Consider the following 25318-nt stretch of genomic DNA (forward strand, 5'->3'; position numbering starts at 1 on the left):
GTTCTTTTTTCTTTATCGTGTTCTTAATTTAAGAAATAATAAAATATAATTTAAATGATAAATAAACAAATTAAAATATGACTTGACAGTCAAATGATTAGAGCCGGGTATACGGATCAAGGTCCGCGGGCCGACCCGTTAAACCCGTAGCCCCACGGACTTAAGACTAAATTTTTTTGGTCCGTTTATATTTTTGCTCGTGTGGGTTGGACCGTTAAAACTGCGGGTTAAATTCGCGGGTTCGCGGGTTAGCCGTGGCCCACCTTTTTTATATATATAATTAATTACAAAATTTATGATATAAATAATTTGGTCCATGTCCAAATTCAACTTTTTTAACCACACAAAAAAAAAGACTTAGTCTAAACCCTAATTATAAAAAGCAACAACACACTCCAATTTTAATCAAATAGACAATAACACAAAACATCATGATTCAGGCATGTTCTTCTACTTATAATCTTTTGTTCTTTTTCACTATCTTTTTACTTTGTCTCAGCTGTATATACATTTGCTAGTATTTAAAAGATACATGTCCAAATGAGAAGTTATTTTTCTTGGGGGTATTTTCCGCTATTATGTTTTGAATAATTCGGTTACCTTGATGTGATTTAGTTAAGTTGAATCTGTTAATCTTTTTATGCTTTTTGAGGTACATGTAGAAAGTTTTTCTCACTAAAATAGACAATACAAAAATGACGATAAAAATCAATTGAATTTGATTTTAGTTGCATTACTTACAAAGAGAAGATAGATAAACTCAATGATATCACAAACTTTATTTAATTTTATTTGTTAGTTACAATTTATATGTTATAACATAAAATTATTAATAATATAATTTTTTAAGCTTTCATTATATAAATATTTTATTAATTTAGTTTATTTTTTGAAAAAAGTGATTTTTTTTTTTTTTTGTAATAGTCCGCGGGTTAACCGTTTAACCCGCGGGCTTATGCGGACTGGACTCGGACTTAATATTATAACTCGTTTATATTTGACGGTGAGTTAATATGCGCAACTCGTTAATATGCCGACGGGTTAGTATGCGGGCCCTTTAATATGCGGGTTTATGCGGGGCGGATTAAACGGGGCGGGCTAGCCCGCATACCCAGCTCTACACATGATCATGTATCATGTCATTTAAAGAATGTGCAACTCGTCAAATGTGAAAGTTAAATGAAGAAATAGGACCAAATATCTGAATTTTCAAGAATGCATTTATATTTTTTTTTACCTAAAGTTTAAAGACTATTAAAATTTTGTATTTATATTAATATAGTTTTGTGCATAAGATTTATCTCTTTCTCATATATTTGCATTTTGCCTATTCTTTTTCTTAGTCTATTCTAACACAAAAATGTTTTAAGCAATTTTTTTTAACATAAACAATGCTTTTATTGTGTGCCATCAGCTAAATTGGTATAAAGTAAATTGCTACAGCCACAAAACTGTATATAGATAAGCAGAAGAATTAAGCAAAACAAGCATAAACTAAACCCTCAAATAACTATGCAGTAAACCTGAAGTTTGGTAAACCAAACTTGTCCCGAATTAATGATGGATTCAATAAGTTCTTGGCAATAACCGCGCCCGTTGAAAGTCAATAAGGTTTAGACCCATGTTAGCAAAACTATCTACACCATCATATCTTTCTCTGAAAATATGAGTTACAATAAAGTTCATATTTACCTATTTCTTACGGTCCAAGAAATAATTGTAGAAGAATTAAAAGCCTTTACAACAAGAGAGGAGTCGGTTTCAATCCATAAATTATTCCAATTATTCTGACTAGCTATCTCAATAGCTCTCATAACACTTGACAATTCAGCAACAAGAGAGGATTGGTGGTAGGCATGACAATGGGGCGGGGCGGGGACGGATTTTGCCCTCCCCAAACCCAACCCCATAAAGTTTTGGTTTCCCCAAACTCATCCCAAATTTTAGCAGGGATAAAAATGATAACCCCAAACCCATACCCAATGGGGATCGGGTATCCCCATCGGGTTTCGGGTATCCTCATTACGCCTCTTTCCACATGAATTTAGATTGTATTTTAGTATTTTTTTTTATTAAAAAAAAGGTTAAATGTCCAAAATTATTTTCTCTCAACAATATTTTTTTAAATAAAGAAAAAAAATAGAGAAAATGGTTTGTTTAATACTCAAATTAAAAATAAAAAATAAATATATGAATGTAATTTAAGAGATTGTTTAAACGTTTTTAATTTAAAAGAGATGAAATCTAATTTTTAGTATAAGCGGGGCGGGTTCGGGGACGGATTCGGGGTGGGTATCAATGTACTCATTACCCGCCCCAAACTCATCTTTTGAAATCGGGGAAAACCCAAACCCGAACTCAAACTCAGTCAACTCGGGTTTTCCCCGTCAAAGCGAGTATGATTTGGGCGGATACCCGCGGGTATGAGTTTTATTGTCATGTCTAATTGGTGGCCTATGTTCTCAACAAAACAAACAACCATATCTCCAAAATGGTTTTTAAAATCCACCACTAGATGAGGAAAGATTAGAAGCACCATCAAGAAAATTGACCAAAAGAGGATGCCATATAATTTCAACAATGGAAGGGCTCTAGGAAAATGATTTTGAACATTTAATCTCTTAAAAGAGTCAGGATCTGTTGACACCAGATATCAAAACAAATTTTAACACCAAATCTTATTCCTTCATTTGTTTTAATCCAAAGGTGTATATTTATTCATTCATCTATTTATTTTTGCTATTTAATACCTATGATTTATTTCCTTTTTGTTCATTTTGATATTTTTGGAAACATTCTCTCTCTTCTCTCACCCACTCTTCGATTCTTGCTTTCTCGACATTGTAAGCTTCAGTTTTTTTTTTCAATAATGAAAGCTTCAGTTTATATATATATATATATCGATTATTGTGACTTGACAATTATATGTGTTTCTATTTAACAATTATATGTTTTTTTCTTTCTATTTTTTAATAATATGTAAGCTTCAGTTTGCTTTACGTGACAAACAAAATGAGAAGAATGTCTTTCTATTCGATCATGCATAACATTGTTTTGCTTTCTATTTGATCACCATCATATTCTATGGATATTACAATTTCAATTCCTTGCGAGAAAGAAAAAAAAAATGTAATCCTTCACCATAGGTTGAAGAGACAGAGAACATGGGTTGATTACTAACCGATTTGGATTTTATTGCAATAATTACTTACCAAAAATTAATTGATCCCATGATTTAAATGAAAAATATAGGCCTTTGGATTAAAAAGAATGAAGGTACAAGATTTGGTGTCAAAATTTACTGTGACACCTGGTGTCAACGGATCCTGACTCCTCTTAAAAATGGTAAAGTCTCTCATAGAAGATCTGTATGTGAGCTTGGTTTTATTGCCAGAAATTGAGGTATTAGTAGAGGTTCATTGAAACTGCAATCTTCTAATAAATGATATTATTAAACTTTGCCTGATTTCTAGCAAATCAGATGGTGCTAATTAAAATAACCAATATATACTTCAACTATTAAATGTTATTAGTCAAAAAGTATATAGTCAAGAAAACTATTAAATGTTTAGTAAAAAAAATGCTATTTATGAGATATATAATTTTTTTACTTTTAAATATAGTCAACGCATATTAATTAAAAAGGTACAGTCACATATATTTTTACTCATTTATAGGCTTATCACGTCTATATAAACATACCTTCTAAGGAAAACATTCCATACGAATAAGATGGAGAGTACAAAAAAAATTTCTCTAACAATGTCATTCTTGTTGGCTTTTTTTATCATCGCCTCGGGTCTAAAACCAATGAGTAATTTCAAGCATTTTTATCAATTGTCTTTTGATTTTTCAATTTAACTTATTTACTTATAATATACTTTAATTTCATATATAATTTCTTAATCTATTGTTTATAATTTTGTATATATGTAGGTTTTCCTATGGATTCACAAGTTGGGAGAATTAGTGAGGATTACTACATGAGGTGTGACACAAGTCAAGATTGTATTAGACATCACTTTTATTGTCGATCTCCACTTGTTGCCCTATGTGTTCTTCACAAGTGTACATGTGGTCATTGATCTCAATAATACTTCACCAATAATAAGTTTATATTGTGAAATAATCATTGTGTTGTGTTTGGATTACAATAATAATAATATCATTGTGTATTCAAAATCAAATCTCACAAAAATGTTTCTGTTTGGTCTACTTATTTTTTATTTTTTTTCTTCTTCTTAAAAATAGTAAAGAAGTAAAAAAAATTATTTGATCCAACTTCTTATTTTCTATTTCTTTACTTTATTTCTCTAATTCTTAAGGAAAAATAGGGCTATTTATCTTGTTATTATTCGTTGAGGCAAAGACTTTCTCTTGTAATAGTTTCAATTTTATATATATAGAAGTTGTTTGTTTATTCTTTTGTTGTATTAGTTAGAAAGGTTTGGACAATATGAACGATATAATCATGGGGAAATACAACCACTCGAGGAATTTTTTAGAGTTGATTATTTTTTTGTGATTGTTGATACGATAATAACTTCATTAAAATATAGATTTGAGTAGTTAGAACTTATTAAAAGTATTTGAAAATATTTTTTATTTTTATTTAATGCAAAAATGTTGAAATCATTGGATAATGACGAATTAAAAAAATCTTGCACAATTTTTAAGATTTATTTTCTTCATAAGGATTTGTTAGATGTTGATGATATCTTTTCCGAATTGAAAATGTTGTAAATGTGTCCACAAAATGTGTTGATGTCAGCAATTAAAATTCTCGAGTTTGTTAGAGTCGTAGAGGTTATCCAAATGTTACAATTGTCTATTGATTTCTCTTAACTATGTCGGTGATTGTTGCATATGCAAAAAGAAATTATTCGAAGTTCAAATTTTTGAAAAACTACTTGAGATTGTCAATATCACAAGAAATGTTAAATGATCTAGCCCTTTTATTTATTGAGAAAGATATGATAGAACCTATCGATATAGACTCACTTATTAGTTAATTTGCAACTAAAAGTGTTTGTATGAAGTGTTTTGTGTGAGTATTTTTTATATCATCTAGTAGTTAGGCCCAAATTATAAATTCACTCATAGGCCACCAAAATCATAGAAACAAGCCTCGCGATAGCATAACTAACATGTACTACATTTTTGTGTTTTTTACCCCAAAAGTTTTGATTATATTTTAAATAGAGGAACGTAAAAATAGTGCATACCATTAGTTGGATTTCGCCACTATTAATGATTTCCCTTATGGTCTGTTTGATTCGGGGGTTTTGGAGGGGAGGGGAGGGGAGGTGACGGGAAATTTTAAATTAATTGTGTTTGGTTCAATTTTTAGGAGGGGAGGGGAGGTGAGAGGAGGTGAGCAAAATACCTCCAAATCTCAATTTTTGCTTCCCCCCAAATTGGGGGGATTTGGAGGGGAGGGGAGGGAAGGAGAAAGATATCATTACCATTTTAATTATTTTGACATGATTGTCCTCATAATTATTTTAAAATGCCAAAATTATCCATTTTTTAGTTCTAATATGTTTTTTTTCAAACTTTTTTTGATTGTTAGACATGTCTTTTTATATTCATAAACTGTTGTGCTAATTTTTTTTATATTACATTGTTATCTTGTAAAGTTCATATAATTTTTTGAATCAACGTTGTTATTTTTTTTTTTATAGAAAATCAACGTTGTTACTTACTTTGTACCCGCATCATATTAGTATTTATATGCACTATTATATTTTTTAAAATATCATTAAGTTTGTTATGTTATAACTTATAATACAAGAGTTTTTTTTTTTTTTTACAATATTAGTATTAGTACAAGATCTTTATACTTATAAATAAATATTACTTTTCTTGTACAATATTAGTATCAGTACAAGGTTTTTTTTGTTAATAATTATCAAGTAGCTATAAAATTGTCGGACTACATGAAAATTATAAGGATAAAAAAGTAAATTAGTTTTAAAATCTCTCTCTTCCTCCTCTTGAACCAAACATATATCTAATTAAAATCCCTCACCTCCCCTCCCCTTCCTTCTTTTGAACCAAACATATGTGTAAGTACAAATTTCACCTCCCCTCCCCTCACCTCCCCTCCCCTTCATTAAAATACCTCCCCCCCCTCCCCCTATGTTGAACCAAACATACTTACATACCCTTAATGTGTAGTTGTGTGACATGTGACAAGGTAAATTTAGGGTTGTAGATTTAAGATTTAGTATTTTATTAATTAAAAAAAACATAAGAAGAAGATAAAATTTTAAATTTAGTATTTCACCCTGACCCTTAAATTTTAGTTTCTCTCCCCAACCCTTCTTTGGAGGTGTGCATGGTTCGGTTGGACTCACCGTTTTGGGTCGGATCTTGTTGAGCATGAGTTGGGAATTTATGATGATTTCTGATCAAAACCATGTTACCGCAGTGCTTGCTTCTGTTGGATCTGTTCGTTGCGGGTTTGGTTTGTTTGGCTTGAAACAACCTTTTTTATTTTGCTTGATGTGTTTATTGCAGTTGTAGGGGTTGTTGGAACATGGATTTGTCCTGACGGTTGATTCATTCGTCATCCCGCATGACTGCAAAATTCGTGTTTCATTCTTTGATCCTTAATGTTGTTTAAGACTGCATGTTTCAAATGTTTGGATTTCGCGTCAGTGCCGCATGTTATCCGTATCAGTCCTTGATTTCAGACTGATTTGATATCCTCATCATTAAATGTTGGATTGTATGGGTCTAAAGAGTCTCTCTACTTGCTATTGTACACATGAGGGAGTTGTTGGTTCTTGGACCAGCTTCATCTTGATGGTCGGTCCATTCACCACAAAGACCCGAAAACCACTCAAGTCCGCCATACCCGATATTATAAACCCGAAACGGGTCGGATTCAACATGCAAAACGGGTCCAAATGTCCAAAAACTCGGTTTATTGTGGATAGAAACGGGCGGATCCGGTTTAGTTTTTCCCATCCATGGGTAACCGAACCGACTCATGCCTAGTTCTTCTCAATACTCAATAGTCAATACACGTATAACTAGAAGAAGGCTAGGAAAAAGTAATTTTTTTTAAGGCTTAACTACACATTTGGTCCCTTACGTTTATTTTAGGTTTCAATTTGGTCCCTTACGTTTAAAAAGTATCAATTTGGTCCCTTACGTTTATTTTAGGTTTCAAGTTAGTCCTTTCCGTTAGTTTTGTCACTAACACCGTTTGAACAGTACACGTGTCAGCATGTCAAAGTGCCACGTGTCAGTCCACGTATGCAAATTGATACTTTTTAAACGTAAGGGACCAAATTGACGGAAAGGACTAACTTGAAACCTAAAATAAACGTAAGGGACCAAATTGATACTTTTTAAACGTAAGGGACCAAATTAAAACCTAAAATAAACGTAAGGGACCAAATGTATAGTTAAGCCTTTTTTTAATAATTATGTCATAGTGTCTAGATACAAACAACTATCTCCTAACAGACACATCACTCCACCATCAACTTTATATTTTTTTATACTATTCTTTTTTTACTAAAACTTTATTACTAGTATTATTTATTACTAACATTGAACACAAATCAATGTTTTCAATCCCAATTTTTTTTCTTTTTCTTTCTAACCATTTGTTTTCTACTTTTTGTTTCTCTTCCTTCCCATTGAAACTACCTTTACTATTTGGATTGTTTCTCTTCTCTATGATTTGTTTCCACTTCGCATGCCTTAGATTACACTCTAGATTGGTTTATATATGTCTCTATTGAACTAGATCTGTTTGATTTCTGTCTTCTGCTTCACAATCGAGTGTTTGATTTCTGTTTTCTACTTCACAATCCAGTTCTTTTGCACTAGATCTGTTTCCATCTCACAATGACAACGGGTGTTTATGATTTTTTTTCATATTCATATTTCTTTGCTCTATTTCATGATATTATTGGTTTTTTTTTGCAAGATCTATTTTTTCTTCTTAAACCGTTTGAGTTCACCCGTTTGACCCGTGACCCGTTTGACCTGAACCCGTGTCGCCCGAATCTAAAAAATGGTTCGAAATGGGAGAAATGTTTTTCTACCCCTACATTTATCCCTTTAACCCAACATATTTTATTATAAATTCACTCATAGGCCACCAAAATCATAGAAACGAGCCTCGCGATAGCATAACTAACATGTACTACGTTTTTGTGTTTTTTAAATAGAGGAACATAAAAATAGTGCATATCATTAGTTGGATTTCGCCACTATTAATGATTTCCCTTAATGTGTAGATGTGTGACATGTGACAAGGTAAATTTAGGGTTGTAGATTTAAGATTTAGTATTTTATTAATTAAAAAAAACATAAGAAGAAGATAAAATTTTAAATTTAGTATTTCACCTTGACCCTTAAATTTTAGTTTCTCTCCCCAACCCTTTTTTGGAGGTGTGCGTGGTTCAGTTGGACTCCCCGTTTTGGGTCGGATCTTGTTGAGCATGAGTTGGGAATTTATGATGATTTCCAATCAAGACCATGTTGCCGCAGTGCTTGCTTCTGTTGGATCTGTTCGTTGCGGGTTTGGTTTGTTTGGCTTGAAACAACCTTTTTTATTTTGCTTGATGTGTTTATTGTAGTTGTAGGGGTTGTTGGAACGTGGATTTGTCCTGGCAATTGATTCATTCGTCATCCCGCATGACTACAAAATTCGTGTTTCATTCTTTGATCCCTAATGTTGTTTAAGACTGCATGTTTTTCAAATGTTTGGATTTCGCGTCAGTGCCGCATGTTATTCATATCAGCCCTTGATTTCAGACTGATTTGATATCCTCATCATTAAATGTTGGACTGTATGGGTCTAAAGAGTCTCTCTATACTTGCTATTGTACACATGAGGGAGTTGCTGGTTCTTGGACCAGCTTCATCTTGATGGTCGGTCCATTCACCACAAAGACCCGAACACCACTCCAGTCCGCCATACCCGAACTTATAAACTCGAAACGGGTCGGATTAAACATGCAAAACAGGTCCAAATGTCCAAAAACTCGGTTTATTGTGGATAGAAACGGGCGGGTCCGGTTTAGTTTTTCCCATCCATGGGTAACCGAACCGACCCATGCCTAGTTCTTCTCAATACTCAATAGTCAATACACATATAACTAGAAGAAGGCTAGGAGAAAGTAAATTTTTTTAATAATTATGTCATAGTGTCTAGATACAAACAACTATCTCGTGACAGATACACCACTCCACCATCAACTTTATATTTTGGCTTAATTAGTCTATTGGTCTCTTAAAGACATTTTAGGTTTTACAATGGTCCCTTAAAGAAAAAAAGGTCCGGATTGGTCCCTTAAAGAAAAAAAGGCTCGGATTGGTCCCTTAAAGACATATATTTTTGTCGTATTGGTCCTTTCCGTTAAATTTTAACTCCAAATATAACAAAAAATTCCAATGGTTAAAATTTTAAAAATTAATAAGGTTTTTGGTGGACCACTTACACTTAATGACATCCACAATTCAGTCTACTAAAACTAACGTTTTTTGTAAAAAATTGACCGAAAGGACCAATTGAGAAACAAATGTGTCTTTAAGGGACCAATCCTGACCTTTTTTTCTTTAAGGGACTATTGTGAAACCTAAAATATCTTTAAGGGAGCAAAAGACTAAATAAGCCTTATATTTTTTATACTACTCCTATTCTTTTTTTACTAAAACTTTATTACTAGTATTATTTATTACTAACATTGAACACAAATCAATGTTTTCAATCCCAATTTTTTATCTTTCTCTTCAACCATCTTTTTTCTTTTTCTTTCTAACCATTTGTTTTCTGCTTTTTGTTTCTCTTCCTTCCCATTGAAACCACCTTTACTATTTGGATTGTTTCTCTTCTCTATGATTTGTTTCCACTTCACATGCCTTACATTACGCTCTAGATTGGTTTATATATGTCTCTATTGAACTAGATCTGTTTGATTTTTGTCTTCTGCTTCACAATCCAATGTTTGATTTCTGTTTTCTACTTCACAATCCAGTTCTTTTGCACTAGATCTGTTTCCATCTCACAATGACAACGGGTGTTTATGATTTTTTGTCATATTCATATTTCTTTGCTCTATTTCATGATATTATTGATTTTTTTTTTTTGCAAGATCTATTTTTTCTTCTGAAACTGTTTGAGTTCACCCGTTTGACCCGAACCCGTGTCGCTCGAATCTAAAAAATGGTTCAAAATGGGAGATTTTTTTTTTCTACCCCTATATTTATCCCTTACCCCAACATATACCCACCCAAACCATACCCGTTTTGACGGGGAAAACCCGAGTTGACTGGGTTTGGATTCGGGTTTGGGTTTTCCCCGATTTCAAAATATGGGTTTGGGGCGGGTAATGGGTACCCACCCCGAACCCGTCCCCGAACCCGCCCGGTTATACTAAAAATTAGATTTCACCTCTTTTAAATTAGAAACGCTTAAACAATCTCTTAAATTACGTTCATATATTTATTTTTTATTATAATGTGAGTATTAAACAAACCATTTTCTCTATTTTTTTTCTTTATTTAAAAAAATATTGTTGAGAGAAAATAATTTTGGACATTTAACTTTTTTTTTTAATAAAAAAATACTAAAATATAATCTAAATTCATGTGGAAAGAGGCGTAATGGGGATATCCGAAACCTGATGGGGATACCCGATCCCCGTTGGGTATGAGTTTGAGGTTATCATTTTTATCCCCGCTCGAATTTGGGATGGGTTTGGGAAAACCCGAACTTTATGGTTTTGGGTTTGGGGAGGGCAAAACCCGTCCCCGTCCCGCCCAATTGCCATGCCTACATGCAAAGCCAACAACAAAAAAAAAGATTTAAAATTTAATTTTTTTTTTAGATAGGTGAAAAACATCTAGACATCATGGGACAAATCATGCTTCACAGGGGTGGACAACGGGTCGGTCGGGTTCGGGCCCAAAAATACCACCCGGCCCAATCCATAGGTGGAGAAGCGTAGTCCATTTCGAGAAAAAAATTTCTTCTACCCTACATTTATCCCTTTACCCCAACATATTTTTAAATATTCTCATTCTACGCTTATCTTATTATAGTATATTTTATTATTTTTTTACTTTATTGTTTTCTCATTTTTCTGGTAAATTGTTCACCCCTTCAAATACAGTGTTCCGATAAACTTCAAGTGTTCCTGTACGATATTTTCCAGTTTGCAAAAATTTTCATAATTTTCATCGTTTTTATTGAAACACTCATAACAAGTGTTCCAATTTGTATATTATTCGGAACCTATTAAAATTGGTTATCGGAACACTTTTCACACTTTGAAAATGTGTTCCGGTATAGGAAAAATTGCAAAAAACTTTGGTCGTTACCGGAACACTTTTTTAAAAGTGTGTTACTTATGTTAAACTGGAACACTTTGTTGTTATCGGAACACTTTTTCTAAATCTATTATTATTTAGCAACCGATGTTCTGGATTGATAGTTTATCACTTTATCTGGTACTTGTCATCCATTCTTTAATCTTCTGTAGTATATGTCTTGTCTTTCACCATAACCTGGACGTATTTTTTTGCAGATTGATTTAATTTTTTTTTCTTTCGTGTTTTATACTTGAAGAAATAATTATTGTTTGTGTTAATTCTTGTGGTGTCTATGCACTCAATATAGACATGTTTTGTATTTCAATTATCACGGGTTTCTTTTGGGGAAGGGTGTTGAGTGCTTGATTGAACATAGGAAGAAGGTCGCCTAATGGTGAGTGTAGTTCTTGGAACTAAAGATATATGTTGGATTTTCTGGATACAAACATGTATTGCTCTCCAAACTCAGTGATGAGGTGAGAGCTGTTCATTCAATTTGATCTTGTTCTACGTTAACATACCGGAAGATACTTTAAAAAAGTGTTCCGGTAACAACAAAATTCTTTTTTCAATTTTTCTTATACCGGAACACATTTTCAAAGTGTTTCGTTGAGCAATTATAATAGGTCCCGAATAAAATATTGGAACACTTATTATAAGTGTTATGGTAAAAACGATGAAAATTCTAAAAAATTTTGCAAAGTGGAAAATATTGTATCGGAACACTTTTGAAAAATATTCCGATAAAATTAACAAACCGGGAAAAAAACTTATCGGAACACTGTGTTTTTTTTACCAGTCGGAACACTGTGTTTGACGGGGTGTACAGTTTACGGGAAAAGTGAGAAACCGACAAAGTAAAAAATAATAAAATAAACTATATTAAAATAACGGCAGAATAGGAATATTTTAAAATATGTTGGGGTAAGGGATAAATATAGGGGTATGGGTTTTTTTTTGTTGTTGGCTTTGCATGCCGCACATAATTATGAACTTTTAAGTCAATTTATATTTATAAGAGAAAAAAATATGCACTGACAGTGTAAATAATTTTACACTGTCAACTAATACCAACTATGTTTTTCGCCACATTATCCTACTAAATCTCACTTTCTTAATATGATGTGGAAGAATGCTTCATTTTTATTAGTTATCATTGTCAGTGTGAAATTAATTTACACTGACGGTGCTTAGTCTTTAAACTCTATTTATAATTGTTAATTTCAATCGATTATTGGTATTTGAGTTCCAGTATGTAAATCCTAAATGACTCCGATTCGGAAGAACCGTACCAAAATCACTCTAATTCTTAATCCTTAATTCTTGATCATAATCGCATAATCTATTGTAATTCTCGTTTCTCTCCCATCGTGAAACTTCATTGTTTGATGTTGTAAATAGCATAGTGAAATTAGTCAATCTAGGCATGCAGCAATGTGTGCCATTTTGTGGAACTTCATTGTTTGATGTTGTACATGCTAGCTCTTTGTTGAAGTCGCAATAATGCAACCTCTATTGTTTTTTATGTCATTGTACATTCTACTATTGTTTCTTCTACTCTTCTGCAGTGGTGTGGAAATTTTACTTTAGTTTAATGTTGTTGCGCTATTAGTGTAATGTTGTTGCAGTGGTGTGGATAATTTTCTTTTTCTTTTTTAATTAAAAAAATTAATTTCCACATTTGCAAACAAAGGAGATGCCATGTCATTATACGTAGCCACATCACTATTTTTGGGTTAAATTTGGTATAAAAAAAAATATATGAGGGGTACAAAGTGCAAAAGGGTAAAGTTTAAGGGTAAAAATCGTTCATTTTAAACTGACAAATTAATTTTTATATTTAATTATTTATATTTACAATTACAATCAATTAAGGGGGGTGTATTCAATTAGGATTTCAATGGATTTTAAAAGACTTTTTTATGATGATAAAATCTTGTGGTATTCAATTAGGATTTTAAAAGACTTTAAAAAAGTCTAGTGGTATTCAATCAAGACTCTTTACAACTTACAAAAAGTCTTGTGGTATTCAAAAGTATTCTAATTTCGATGGATTGTTTAAAAAATATGATTTTAATGGATTTTGATGGACTTTTTAGTGAATTTTGAGCTACAAAAAGTCTTTCCTCATATCATGAGATTTTGATGGATTCTCTTTTTTTTTTTTTTTTTTCCTTTCACTTTTCCTCATGTTTCTATTTCATGTTTCCTGATTATCTCATGTTTTTTATAATAGCTTATATTTTTTCCCTACCTCTCTATCACGTTTCCTCTTCATGATTGTTCTGCTACCATAGATAGTGTCACGATTCATTATAGGATATAGACATTGAAAATATATACAACAACAACATGTTTCAACAACAACAACAAACCTTGTTCGTCATTTTTTTTAAATTGTTTTTTTGTTTATTCATTGATTTTTTTTTGGTAGAATTTTATTCATTGATTTTTTTATTATATTAATGATTGTTGATTTTTTTAAGGAATGATTAATTTTCATTGATTAATTCATTATTATTTTAGAAGAAATTTATATCGAATTTATTGACTCATTTAAATCTTAAAAGTCTATAAAGTACTTCAAAATCTCAAAAGTCTGTGTCATAAAGTCTCACAAATTCTTGTGTTAAGAATCTTGATTGAAAAAAGTCATTCAAAAAAGTCTTCTAAAATCTCATAAAATCAATACAATCTCACAAAGTCTTATCTTCAAGATTTTTTTTGCTAAAATTGTCTTGTGAAATCTTAATCCAATACATCTCCCTAAGTCTTTATATTTTACAACTTACTATTAATTTGGTTTCTAAATTTATCTATTTATTCTTATTTTAATCCTTAACATATTTTTTTTTAAAGAATTAACATAAATAAAATTTAACAGAATTATATATATATTTTTTAAATATTCATAAAAGACATCTTTAAGAATATGTTATAAATATTTTATTCTAATCTCTTTAGGATAATTGATGTAACACCCCAATATGTTATAAATATTTTATTCCTTTTTCAGTAAGTTTATTGATCAATTATTTTTCTTTTAATAAAAGATTTAATGAAATTGTGATGCTATTTTATTTATTTAATTGAGTGCCTTATTTTATCTTATCAAATTGGTGTGTCTAGTGTATCGTGAGTTGTCCTTAGCAAGTAAATTTCATGAAACTAATTACTCCTATTTAATAGAATCATTTAAGATAATTATTAGCCTAATCAAGCTTGTCCTATAGTCACGTTCCCCATGAACCGTTACATACACACCTCTTACCCAAGTTTCTTTCAAGTACAACTAGCAAGTCAAAGGGATCTCTTTTAATTGACATTATTTTAATTGATTAGGAGATCATATCAATTTATTGCCTTGCCATATTCCAGAATATAATAAAGCTCCTCTCTATGATAGTAGTTCCACGGCCAGCTTTTCTAAATTTCCCTAAAGTCTTCAAAACACATTCTTGCATTATCCTCTTGGCTTACACCACAACTTTCCAAGGTTATTAATCCCCTCAAATCTGGTGTAGCATCAAGCTTTAGTTTTCTCTCTTTGTGTGAGCATCATTTTGTGGACGATAGAGTTTCTTTGCCTAGGAAGTAAAGCATCGGAGGTAAGAGCTTTTTCCCCATACATTCATGCTACATAGGGATTATGTTGTGGAATGATAGTAGAACATTTGTCTATTAAGAGAAAACAAATTAAAAGAAACTAGTAAGAAGAAATTTAACTATTATTTATTTGAATTATTGTTCTTAATTTGATTAATATATGTATACTGTAAAAATTGTCAATTGATATCTCTTGTTTTGTGAAATAACTCCTTGTATATACTGATTCCAATTTGATCATGTTATATTTGCATGTATTGTGAGGCTGAACCAATCCGTATAAAGCTTTGTTTGGGGATTTTATTTCATAAACTTGTGTTTAGTATAAAGCAGAGTATACGTATAATATACGGAAATCTGTTTTTCTATTTATATTTTTTATAGAAATATACAGAAGGCTAGTTCCCGCATCTCTGGTTTGATATGCTTGTTTATGAAAAATATTTTCTTATGATTTTATTATAGCCTTTGTGGCATTATTATATTTGTGGCTTAGTGGCTTAATGGATGACCTTGATGGCAATTATTATGATGGTCTTTATGACATCATTATTATCTTTGTTGCTTAGTGACTGAGTGGCTTAGTGGAAGGTCTTAAGGACAATTATTATTATAGCCTTTGTGGCAGGATCCTTTGTGGCAAATTTTCTCATTGAAATGAGCTTTCTTTCATTTGCACTATTCGAGTCTATTTATCATACAGTTTGACCGGTGATATTGCGAATCAATTGACCAAAAAGTTTTCAATAATAAATTAATTATATATTTTTATGAAATCTTTTGATTGGTGAAGTGCTTTATTATTGTTTTATAGCATTTTTCTTGTGGTGAGTATGATTCAATGTGGATAAGAAAACTGACCCTTACAACCAATATTTTAGGTACTCAATGAGAAAGCTTTGATTGAATGTGATGCTTGAAGCACGTACGAACGGAAAAAATTGGGTTTTGTAAATTTGAGAATTTTATGTAATAAATAATTTGTTGTTGTATTTTCTTCCGCTAGAATTTTTAAACTATTGTTATTTTAAATAAGTTTATATTTCAATAAATTTCCTTTCATTTCCTTTTATAACTATTTTAGTTCATGAGAGGAAAATAAAATATTTGCAAGTTTTATAATTAAGCAAAGTTTTAACAAATATTTTGGATATAAATCCGGGATGGTACAATTGAGCTATATATTAAACCCACTGACTGAAGAACTAACCGTTGTTGCATTTCTTCAAGAATTCAACTCCATTAGCAACACAATCTTCAAGATTTCAAGAATTCAACACCATTACCAACACAACAAGGAAGAAAACTTTTCTTTCTTACCCACATCAATCATTATTGCTAAACTAACATTATTGTTTTCATAATTGTGTTTTCATTTGATATGTGTTTGGACACATGCATGACGACCGTTGAATCATGAAACTAAGTTTACAATAACTTTTTGAATTGTATTTTCACAATTGAATTTACAAATAAATTAATGTGTGATTTGATGTGTGTTTGGACTCATAAATGATTTGAATTTGAATTATGTTTTTATAATTGAGTTTACATTTGGTCTGTGTTGAATTATGGACTCTTGAAAGAGTGAATGAAGTGGTGTATGGTGTACAAGTGTTGAACAAAATTCACCGTTGAATTGAAAGATTGTATCATATAGATAATTCATAATTTTTTTAGAGAAATTGATAATTATATTGAGATCCATCAAGATTAAAGGTTTATGAGTTTTTATTGAATATCATTAATGTGGATGATCCTCGGCAACGAGATTTCAATGAATTGCAAAACTAACATTGGAATGTGTCTGTGTAATTAATGCATAACATTGGAACAAATTGTATTTTATACAATTTAATAAGAGTATAAAGGGACTATCTATTTAATAAAGAATAAATTTAAAGAGTGTTTCTTATAAAAAGGACAAAAAATAAATTTCCAAAATGTTTCTTATATATAAGACTGGAGGGAGTATTTAGAATTTATAATTACTTTCTATTTTTTTTTTGTCAAGTAGCTTAGTGGCTAGAAATTCCACCTTTAAGGTGGATAAGTGGGATGATCGGGGTTCAAACCGCGACCCCCTGCATATATAATGCAATGTCCTTGCCAACCGAGTTAAATTCACGGGACTAATTATATAATATAGATTATCACATGACATATATGAATCTAAGTGTCATTTAATACATGAGAAATTAGGGAGAATGAATTCTTTGAAAGATATGTTGGTAGTGTTATCAATTATGTATGTAGTTGGTTGATGGTATTTTTGGTGATAGATATGAATGATTTCAAGATTCATATTTAATACATTAGAATGAGAGAAAATCCATTGTATATGATTTATTAATATTTAAAATTTATTTTTTATTTTTAAATATAAACATCATGATATTATTGTGGAGTCATGCATGCACTTGGTTGATAATGTTCTTGGTGATTGAGATGGGTGATATTTAATATACGAAGAGAAAATCAATTGAATATTATTTATCTAATATTCAATTTTATTTTTAATTTAAACTTCATGGTTTATTATTTATGTTTTCATCCTTTCTTTAATCAAAATTTGGTTGACTGAAATTTAAAAATTTAAAGTAAAATTCTTAATTTTAGTTTGAGTCAAAATTAAATTCTCAATGTAAGAGTATTTAAGTATGATCTCAAACTTGAAAAATACTTGATTACCCAACAAAAGTCACACACGTCTTGTAAGCTTAGCTTAGTTGGTATGAGACATCACAATATATATTGAAATTTTCTCTCTTATGTTATACACCTCCGTTTTTTTTATAAGTGTCTAGTTAGAATGATAACACCAAATTAAGAAAGTGGATTTTTGACCTTATCTTCCTATTATACCCCATGTTAAATCACCAATAAATTCCTATTTTCTTGCACTCTTTCAAATAAATTTATTGTTATACAAAAAAAAATAATATAACAAGGAATGAACAAACTTTCCTATCGTAAAAAAAAAAGGAACAAACTTTCTTTTTTTTTTAAAAAAAACTTTGTTTAAAAAAAAACTTTAGTTTTTCAAATATATATATAAAAAATTATTGAAAAAGATAAGAATAATTGAGAAAGGGTATAATTGACAAATCGTATCCTTAAAACACAAACTGGACAGTTAATTAGAAACGCTAAATCTGATGAAATTGGACACTTATAAAAAAACGGAGGGAGTAACTAGCTAGAACCGTAAAAATATAACTATTTTTTTTATAAAGGCCAAAAGAGTACAAATGTGTGACACCTAAAGCATCTCCCAACTATGTTGACACCCCAAATAAGCCAACTAAGAAGTACTCTAATGAAATATAGTACGGTAACTAAAAAATAAAATAAGAAGGATACAAGGAACCTTTGAGGGACTAGACCAAAATTCAAGGTATAAGAATCTTTCAGTTTCTGCCTCATTAAAAATTTTACCATGGAAAACCCCATGGGATAAAACTTTGAGGAAGGGAAAAAGAATGCAGGGGTAAAATAAGATTCAAACATAAACAACAAAATCAACAAAACTTATATAAAGGCAAACCTAGCCTATTGTGATTGAAATCATTCCAAATTGAGCTAGGCAAATTATTCTTTGATTTCTTAAGTTGTTTAAAAAAAAAAATTAAAAAAAGATAGAAAGAGTTATGCGTAAACTTGTGCATTCGTGAATTTCATGAGAATTACCTCTCGCGATATATAACACTTCTTTTATATATATATATATATATATATATATATACCAGGTATGAAATGCAAAGAATTATAAGATAGCCATAGAAGACAATATGATGAGATTAATGGATTCAAACAGAAAGTTAATTTTGAAAGCTCCAATGTCAAAAAATTGGACTTTCAAAATTGAACTCAATGTATTGGATTATAAGTGTCTGGCTACTGCAGTGGAGAAAGATGATTGGACTCGGCATTATAGATTTGGACACTTGAATTTTAGAGATTTAAACATGATGCATAGTAAGCACATGGTATCTGGCTTGCCTAAAATTCAAACTCCAAATGAAATGTGTGAAGATTGTGTGCAGTCCAAGCAACACAGAGACAACTTCAATAAGCATGTGATGAGTAGAACCAAGTGTATATTGGAAGTAATGTACTTTGATGTATGTGGACCAATGCAAGTTGATTCAACAGGTGGAAATAGATACTTTGTATCATTTGTTGATGATTATAGCAGAAAATTATGGACTTATCTGATCAATAAGAAAAGTGAAGTGTTCAATGTCTTCAAGAGATTTAAGTCTATGGTTGAAAAGCAAAGTGGTCATGAGCTGAAAGTGTTGAAGACTGATGGGGGAGGTGAATATATGTCAGGAGAATTCACTGAATTTTGTGAAGCAGAAGACATTATTCATGAAGTAATACCACCCTACACACCTCAACAAAATGGAAGTGCTGAGAGAAGGAATAGAACCATAATGAATATGGTGAGATGCATGCTTAAAGGTAAGCATTTACCAAAGGAACTGTGGGGTGAAGCAGTAAACACTGCCTGCTATGTGCTCAATAGATGCCCTACCAAAAGATTGAATAATGTAACTCCTGAAGAATGTTGGTCAGGGAACAAACCTAATGTGAGTCATTTGAAGGTGTTTGGTTCTATAGCATATAGACATATTCCTGATCAGACAAGAAGGAAGCTAGATGACAAGAGTGAAATGATGATATTGGTTAGATATCATTCTACTAGTGGATACATACTCTACAACCCTATAAGCAAGTCTATAGTCATTAGTAGAGATGTAATCATAGATGAATTGAAAGAATGGGACTGGTCAAATAATAAGAGGAAAGATTCAGTAAGCATTGTATTTGATAATGAACAAGTAGTGACAGAAGAAGTTGCTAGTGACAATGAACTGAGAAGATTAACAAGGGCCAGAGTACCATCAGTGAGACTCAATGACTGCATCATTACAAGAGATAATGAGATCACTACTGAAGGTGATTTAGTTCACTTGGCATTCAATGCAGAAACTGAACCAGTGAACTTTGAAGATGCAGTGAAAGATGAGAAATGGCTAGTTGCCATGAATGAGGAAATTGAGCCAATGGAAAGAAACAACACCTGGAAGTTAGTTAACCTTCCAAATGATAAGAAAACAATTGGTGTGAAGTGGATTTACAAGGTGAAAGTGAACCCTAAAGGTGAAATTACAAGGCATAAGGCAAAGCTGGTAGTGAAAGGCTTCTTGTAGAAAGAAGGAATTGACTTCAATGAAGTGTTTGCTCCAGTTGCTAGAATGGAGACAGTAAGGTTAGTAACTGCATTAGAACATTACAATAAATGGTCAATGCATCAAATAGATGTAAAGTGTGCATTTCTGAATGATCCACTTGAAGAGGAAGTGTATGTGGTTCAACCACCATGGTTCATAGACAAAGAGAATGAATCAAAGGTATATAAGTTGAACAAAGCATTATATGGACTCAAACAAGTTCCAAGGGCTTGGAACAAAAGAATAGATAGATTCTTAAGTGACATTGGCTTCAGTAAATGTGTAACTGAGCATGGAGTATATGTGATGAAATCTGCAACTAGTGATACAATCATACTGTATTTATATGTTGATGATCTGTTGATTACTGGAAGCAATGAGGCTCAAATCAGCAAATTCAAAGTGGACATGATGAGGGAATTTGAAATGACTGACTTAGGTCACATTTCCTATTTCTTAGGGATTGAATTTCAGAAAACAAGTGAAGGCCTAATACTGCATCAGAGAAAATATGCAAATGAGATTTTGAAGAGGTTTGAAATGGATAAATGCAATCCAGCACTCACTTCATCAGAACCTAGACTTCACTTGACTAAAGAGACAAATGAAAGGGATGTGGATGCAACTGAGTACAGAAGACTCTCGGATCTTTGAGGTACTTGTGCAACACTAGGCCTAACATAGCCTACAGTGTTGGCATAGTCAGTAGATAAATGGAAAGACCTAAGATGTCTCATTTGACTGCAGTAAAGAGAATCTTAAGGTACATTAAAGGGACATTAGACAGTGGAATTATTTTTCAAACATCAGATGAAAGTAACTTTGATTTAGTTGGATACACCAATTCAAATTGGTGTGGAGACAAGGATGATAGAAAGTCTACTGCTGGCTACATATTTCTGTATGGTGGTGCACCAATCTCATGGTGCATAAGGAAGGAACCTGTTGTAGCTCTATCCACTTGTGAAGCTGAATACATTGTTGCTTCCTTAAGTGCTTGTCAAGGTGTTTGGTTAAGCAATTTGATCACAGAAATAAGCAATGTGGAGTGTAGATCAGTAACACTCAAGGTTGACAACCTATTTGCAATCAACTTGGCTAAGAATCCAGTGGCTCACGGCAGGAGTAAACATATAGAAATGAGGTTCCATTATCTGACAGAGCTGCATATTGCAGATGTACTAACAAAGGTTGTGACAGTGGAAACCGTCTTAAGGTTGAAAAATTTGATGTGCATAAGATCCTTAGAGAATATGAATTAAGGGGGAGTGTTGAATTTCATAAATTCATTGTGTAATTCATATCTCTAAAGTTGTTACTTGTTGTGTAAGTAACCAAAAAGTTTGTTACAACTACTTGCTTAGGTGGCAAGCAATTGGTTAGTTTGTTAGTTAGTTAAGCTAACAAACCCAATTAGTTAGTTAGAAGTGTCTTTAGAGTTACTTGGAGAGTTGTTAGAGTTAGTTTTAAAATTTTGTGTATGTGATTGCTTGGTGTGTCAAGCAAAGTATAAATGCATTAGATGCATCATTAGTGGATGTAATCTTTTTTTTTTTTGCGCCCCAAAGTGGATGAATAAAACTCTTCTTTTTCTCTATATCTCATCATCTTCTTCAACATACTTTACAATCAATTCTCCTTCATTCTTTTCCATCATTTGATCAAGCCTGCAAGCAAGTGAATCTACAACTGTGCTCATAGGAAAGCCTAGAGCCTGTGCAACAAGTGTGTGATCTTGTAAGCTTGAAAGTGATCAAGAGTGTTTCAAAGAGTTTATTGTTGCGCTAACATATTTGTTGTGTGCCATCAATAAAATTTCCCTAAAAAACTTTTGTGTGTCTGTCAAGCTCAATCTGAGCCTAATCTTTCATCTCTACAACAACTTGTTCTTAATATGGGAAGGAAAATTGTTTACACGCAGTATAAAGATTTGATACCTAAGATTTTGAGAAACGATGAAGATGTTGATGACAACGATGCTTAACAAGAGATCGATGAAACGATGCAGGAAACGAAAGCTGCACTTGAGAAGATTGTTAATGTGAGGCTTAGTGCAGCACAACCAACAAATTTGCCGAAACATAATTCTGATGCTAAGTATATAAAGTATAAACCTTCACAACAGAATACGACTTTTAATTCAGGTGCGAGGGAGAGGGTTATTAGTATGGTTGTGATGCTGGTGGTTCCACTTGAGCCACCGAAGTTCAGGCATAAGCGTGTTCCTAGGGCTTCGGGTTCGCCTCATGTGCCAGTGATGCATTCGCCTCCTAGGCCTGTTACTGTGAAAGATCAGCAGGATTGGAAGTTACCTCCTTGTATTTCAAATTGGAAGAATCCTAAGGGTTATACCATTCCTCTTGATAAGCGGTTGGCTGCTGATGGGAGGGGTCTTCAGGAGGTTCAGATTAATGACAATTTTGCAAAGCTTTCCGATGCTTTGTATGTTTCGGAGCAGAAGGCTAGAGAAGCTGTTGCTATGAGGTCTAAAGTTCAGAAGGAAATACTTTTGAAGGAGAAAGAAAGAAAGGAACTTAAGCTAAGGGTTTTGGTTTAGAAAGCGCGGTCAGAGAGAATTGATGTGGTCTCTCCGGCTGCAGGTGTTGTTCCTGTTGTTTCAGAAACGAGTGATGTGGATAATGGTGATATAAGAGTTGATTATGAGCAAAGGGAAAAGAACTATCCCGAAAGAGAGGAACAATTGCAACGTGAGAAGATTCGTGAGGAAAGGCGGAAGAAGAGGGAGAGAAGGTTAGAGGCTAAGGATGCTGTCATGAGAAAGAAGAGCAAGATAACGAGAGATAGGGATTGTGATATAAGTGAAAAAGTTTCTCTTGGTTTGGCTTCTACTAAGCAAGGCACTGAGGTAATGTATGATGAAAGGCTATTCAACCAGGATAAAGGAATGTCTTTTGGATTTGCCACTGATGATCAGTATAATGTCTATGAACGAGGCTTGTTCACCGCACAACCAACACTTTCCATGCTGTATAGGCCGAAGAAGGATCTTGATAATGAAGCTTATGGAGGTGCAGATGAGCAGCTGGAGAAGATTATGAAGACCGATCGTTTTAAGCCCGACAAAGGATTTGCAGGGGCTTCCGAAAGGGCAGGTCCAAGGGATAGGCCGGTTGAGTTTGAGAGAGAAGAAGCTGATCCATTTGGTCTTGATCAGTTCTTGATTGAGGTCAAGAAGGGTAAGAAGGCCATCGATAACGTAGGTGTAGGTGCGAGTGGGATTATGAGAGCGAGTGCCATCAATTTTTATGTCTGATTATCGGATACTACATTTGCTTTATGGTAATGAATGGTTCTCTATTAGAATGAAATACAATTGATAACACTTCGAAATGAATTGTTGTTGTATTTTTCTGATGGTTAGCTTGCATGATTTTCTGTATTCTTCACTCATTCTGAAAGTTTAGCAATTGTGACTAGAGAAACTTGGATGTAATTAATCCTATCGTTATTCTCTTAACAATGATATGATTGATTTAGAAGGAGAAATATCTTTGTGCCAAACCATTTTGGTCCAAGGAAGCAATGAACCAGAACACCTTTGAAACTTATAAATCTCTTTAAAAGTTAAGTGAATCATCCACATTATGAGTCCAAACAAGATTATAAGGAAATTTAACCATGTGAATAGTTTGTAAGAATTAAATCACTAAATTAGGATTAAACACATATACATGCTTAACATATTATGACATATACTTTAGTGCGGAAACAAAATAGTCATAGAAGCATGTATAAAATTATAGGATCGACAAGATGATCTTTAGGAATACCTGGATCCATGGTGAAAAGTCCTTTTGCAGTGATCCTGAAACACAAAGAGATGGTGGCTAGATTGGTTCTTCCTCAACTGATACACTGATGCCTTGATTCTCTTCAGATGGGGAGAAGAGAGTGTTTTGCTTTTGTACGGTGTATTGGGGACCATAGCCTTATATAGGGTGATGGTCCATTAGGGTTCCCATTATCCTGAAATGGGCCATCTTGACATCCACCCATTTGAGTCCATATCTAACTAATTAAATAATTAATTAATTAATTCTAAATAGAAATCTAATAGCCTTTTAACTTTATTTGATCACTTAATCAATTTAGGCTCTTAATTGATAAATAGCTAATATAATTAATATAAATATATATATGCCCACATAATAATTATTGGAATATAATAATTAAATAATATAAAATATTCCAACATAGTTATCTTTCTGAGCAACTTACATAGATTTGAAATGTTTTGCATAATAGATACAGGAATGTGTCATTTATCATTGCGAATGAAATCTCTCACCTTAACATCGAGAATAAGGCTAAAATCAGTGGAAGGATCAATTTTTATCAATCACCCATCTTGATAGTTTTTTATTTCTTTTTTATTTAAATAAAGTGAATTCCACATGTTTTTTAGGTTTCGTTTAAGTTTTCTTCTTCGTGATTTTTTCGTCTGTTGTTTTTTACTCCCATCTTGGTGGAGAGTTGTTGTTTTGATTCTCCATCTTGGTACAATATTTGTTTTAACTTCCCATCTTGATACGGCGTTTGTTTTGTTCATATTTTCTTCAATCCAAATTGAGTGCGATTGAATAACTTTAACGTCGTCAACGTTGCAGTTTTATACGAGACAAAATAAAACTCAAAAGTTGATCTCCATTAAGATAACTCAATTAATAGGAACATCGCATTATATGTCTATATAAAAGTCGAAGTTCGAACTCAGAATTTCCTACTTATTTTCCTTAAAGGTGAATTTCTAACTATTAGACTATATAAAAAATAAAAAATCTAAATCTAAATCTAAGCTAATACATACAAAATGTTGGAACAAGTATATATCTCATCTAACTTGTTTGAACTAACCTTCATCCCCACACACCCAACTTACAGCTAAATTATGTATTCATTGACATGTATTTCTTTCCTCCTAACTTAATTGTTTTTAACAAATTTCAATAACTGGCCATGATTTAAATTTTAAAATTAAAAGATCCTTAAAAATGGACATCCTTACATTTCCTTAACTTTAATACTTTTAAATGTCTTCCCCCAACTTGTTGCTCAAATCAACTTCAATAATTATTAGATTAGAAATAGAATTAGAACAACCATTATCATTG

General features: G+C 32.2%; 1 protein-coding gene and 1 pseudogene across 1 annotated transcript; both read left to right on the forward strand.

Moving 5' to 3' along the window:
• The first annotated feature begins 20899 nt into the window (after nt 1-20899).
• Nucleotides 20900-21448, forward strand: LOC123884306 (secreted RxLR effector protein 161-like). Its single transcript, XM_045933378.1, has one exon. The coding sequence runs from the start codon at nt 20900-20902 to the stop codon at nt 21446-21448; it is 549 nt and encodes a 182-aa protein (XP_045789334.1).
• Nucleotides 21449-22080: 632 nt separating this feature from the next.
• On the forward strand, nt 22081-23460 carry LOC123884316 (annotated as a pseudogene).
• Nucleotides 23461-25318: the final 1858 nt, after the last annotated feature.

This window comes from Trifolium pratense, linkage group LG5 (genome assembly GCF_020283565.1).
Source record: "Trifolium pratense cultivar HEN17-A07 linkage group LG5, ARS_RC_1.1, whole genome shotgun sequence".
Lineage (NCBI taxonomy): Eukaryota > Viridiplantae > Streptophyta > Magnoliopsida > Fabales > Fabaceae > Trifolium > Trifolium pratense.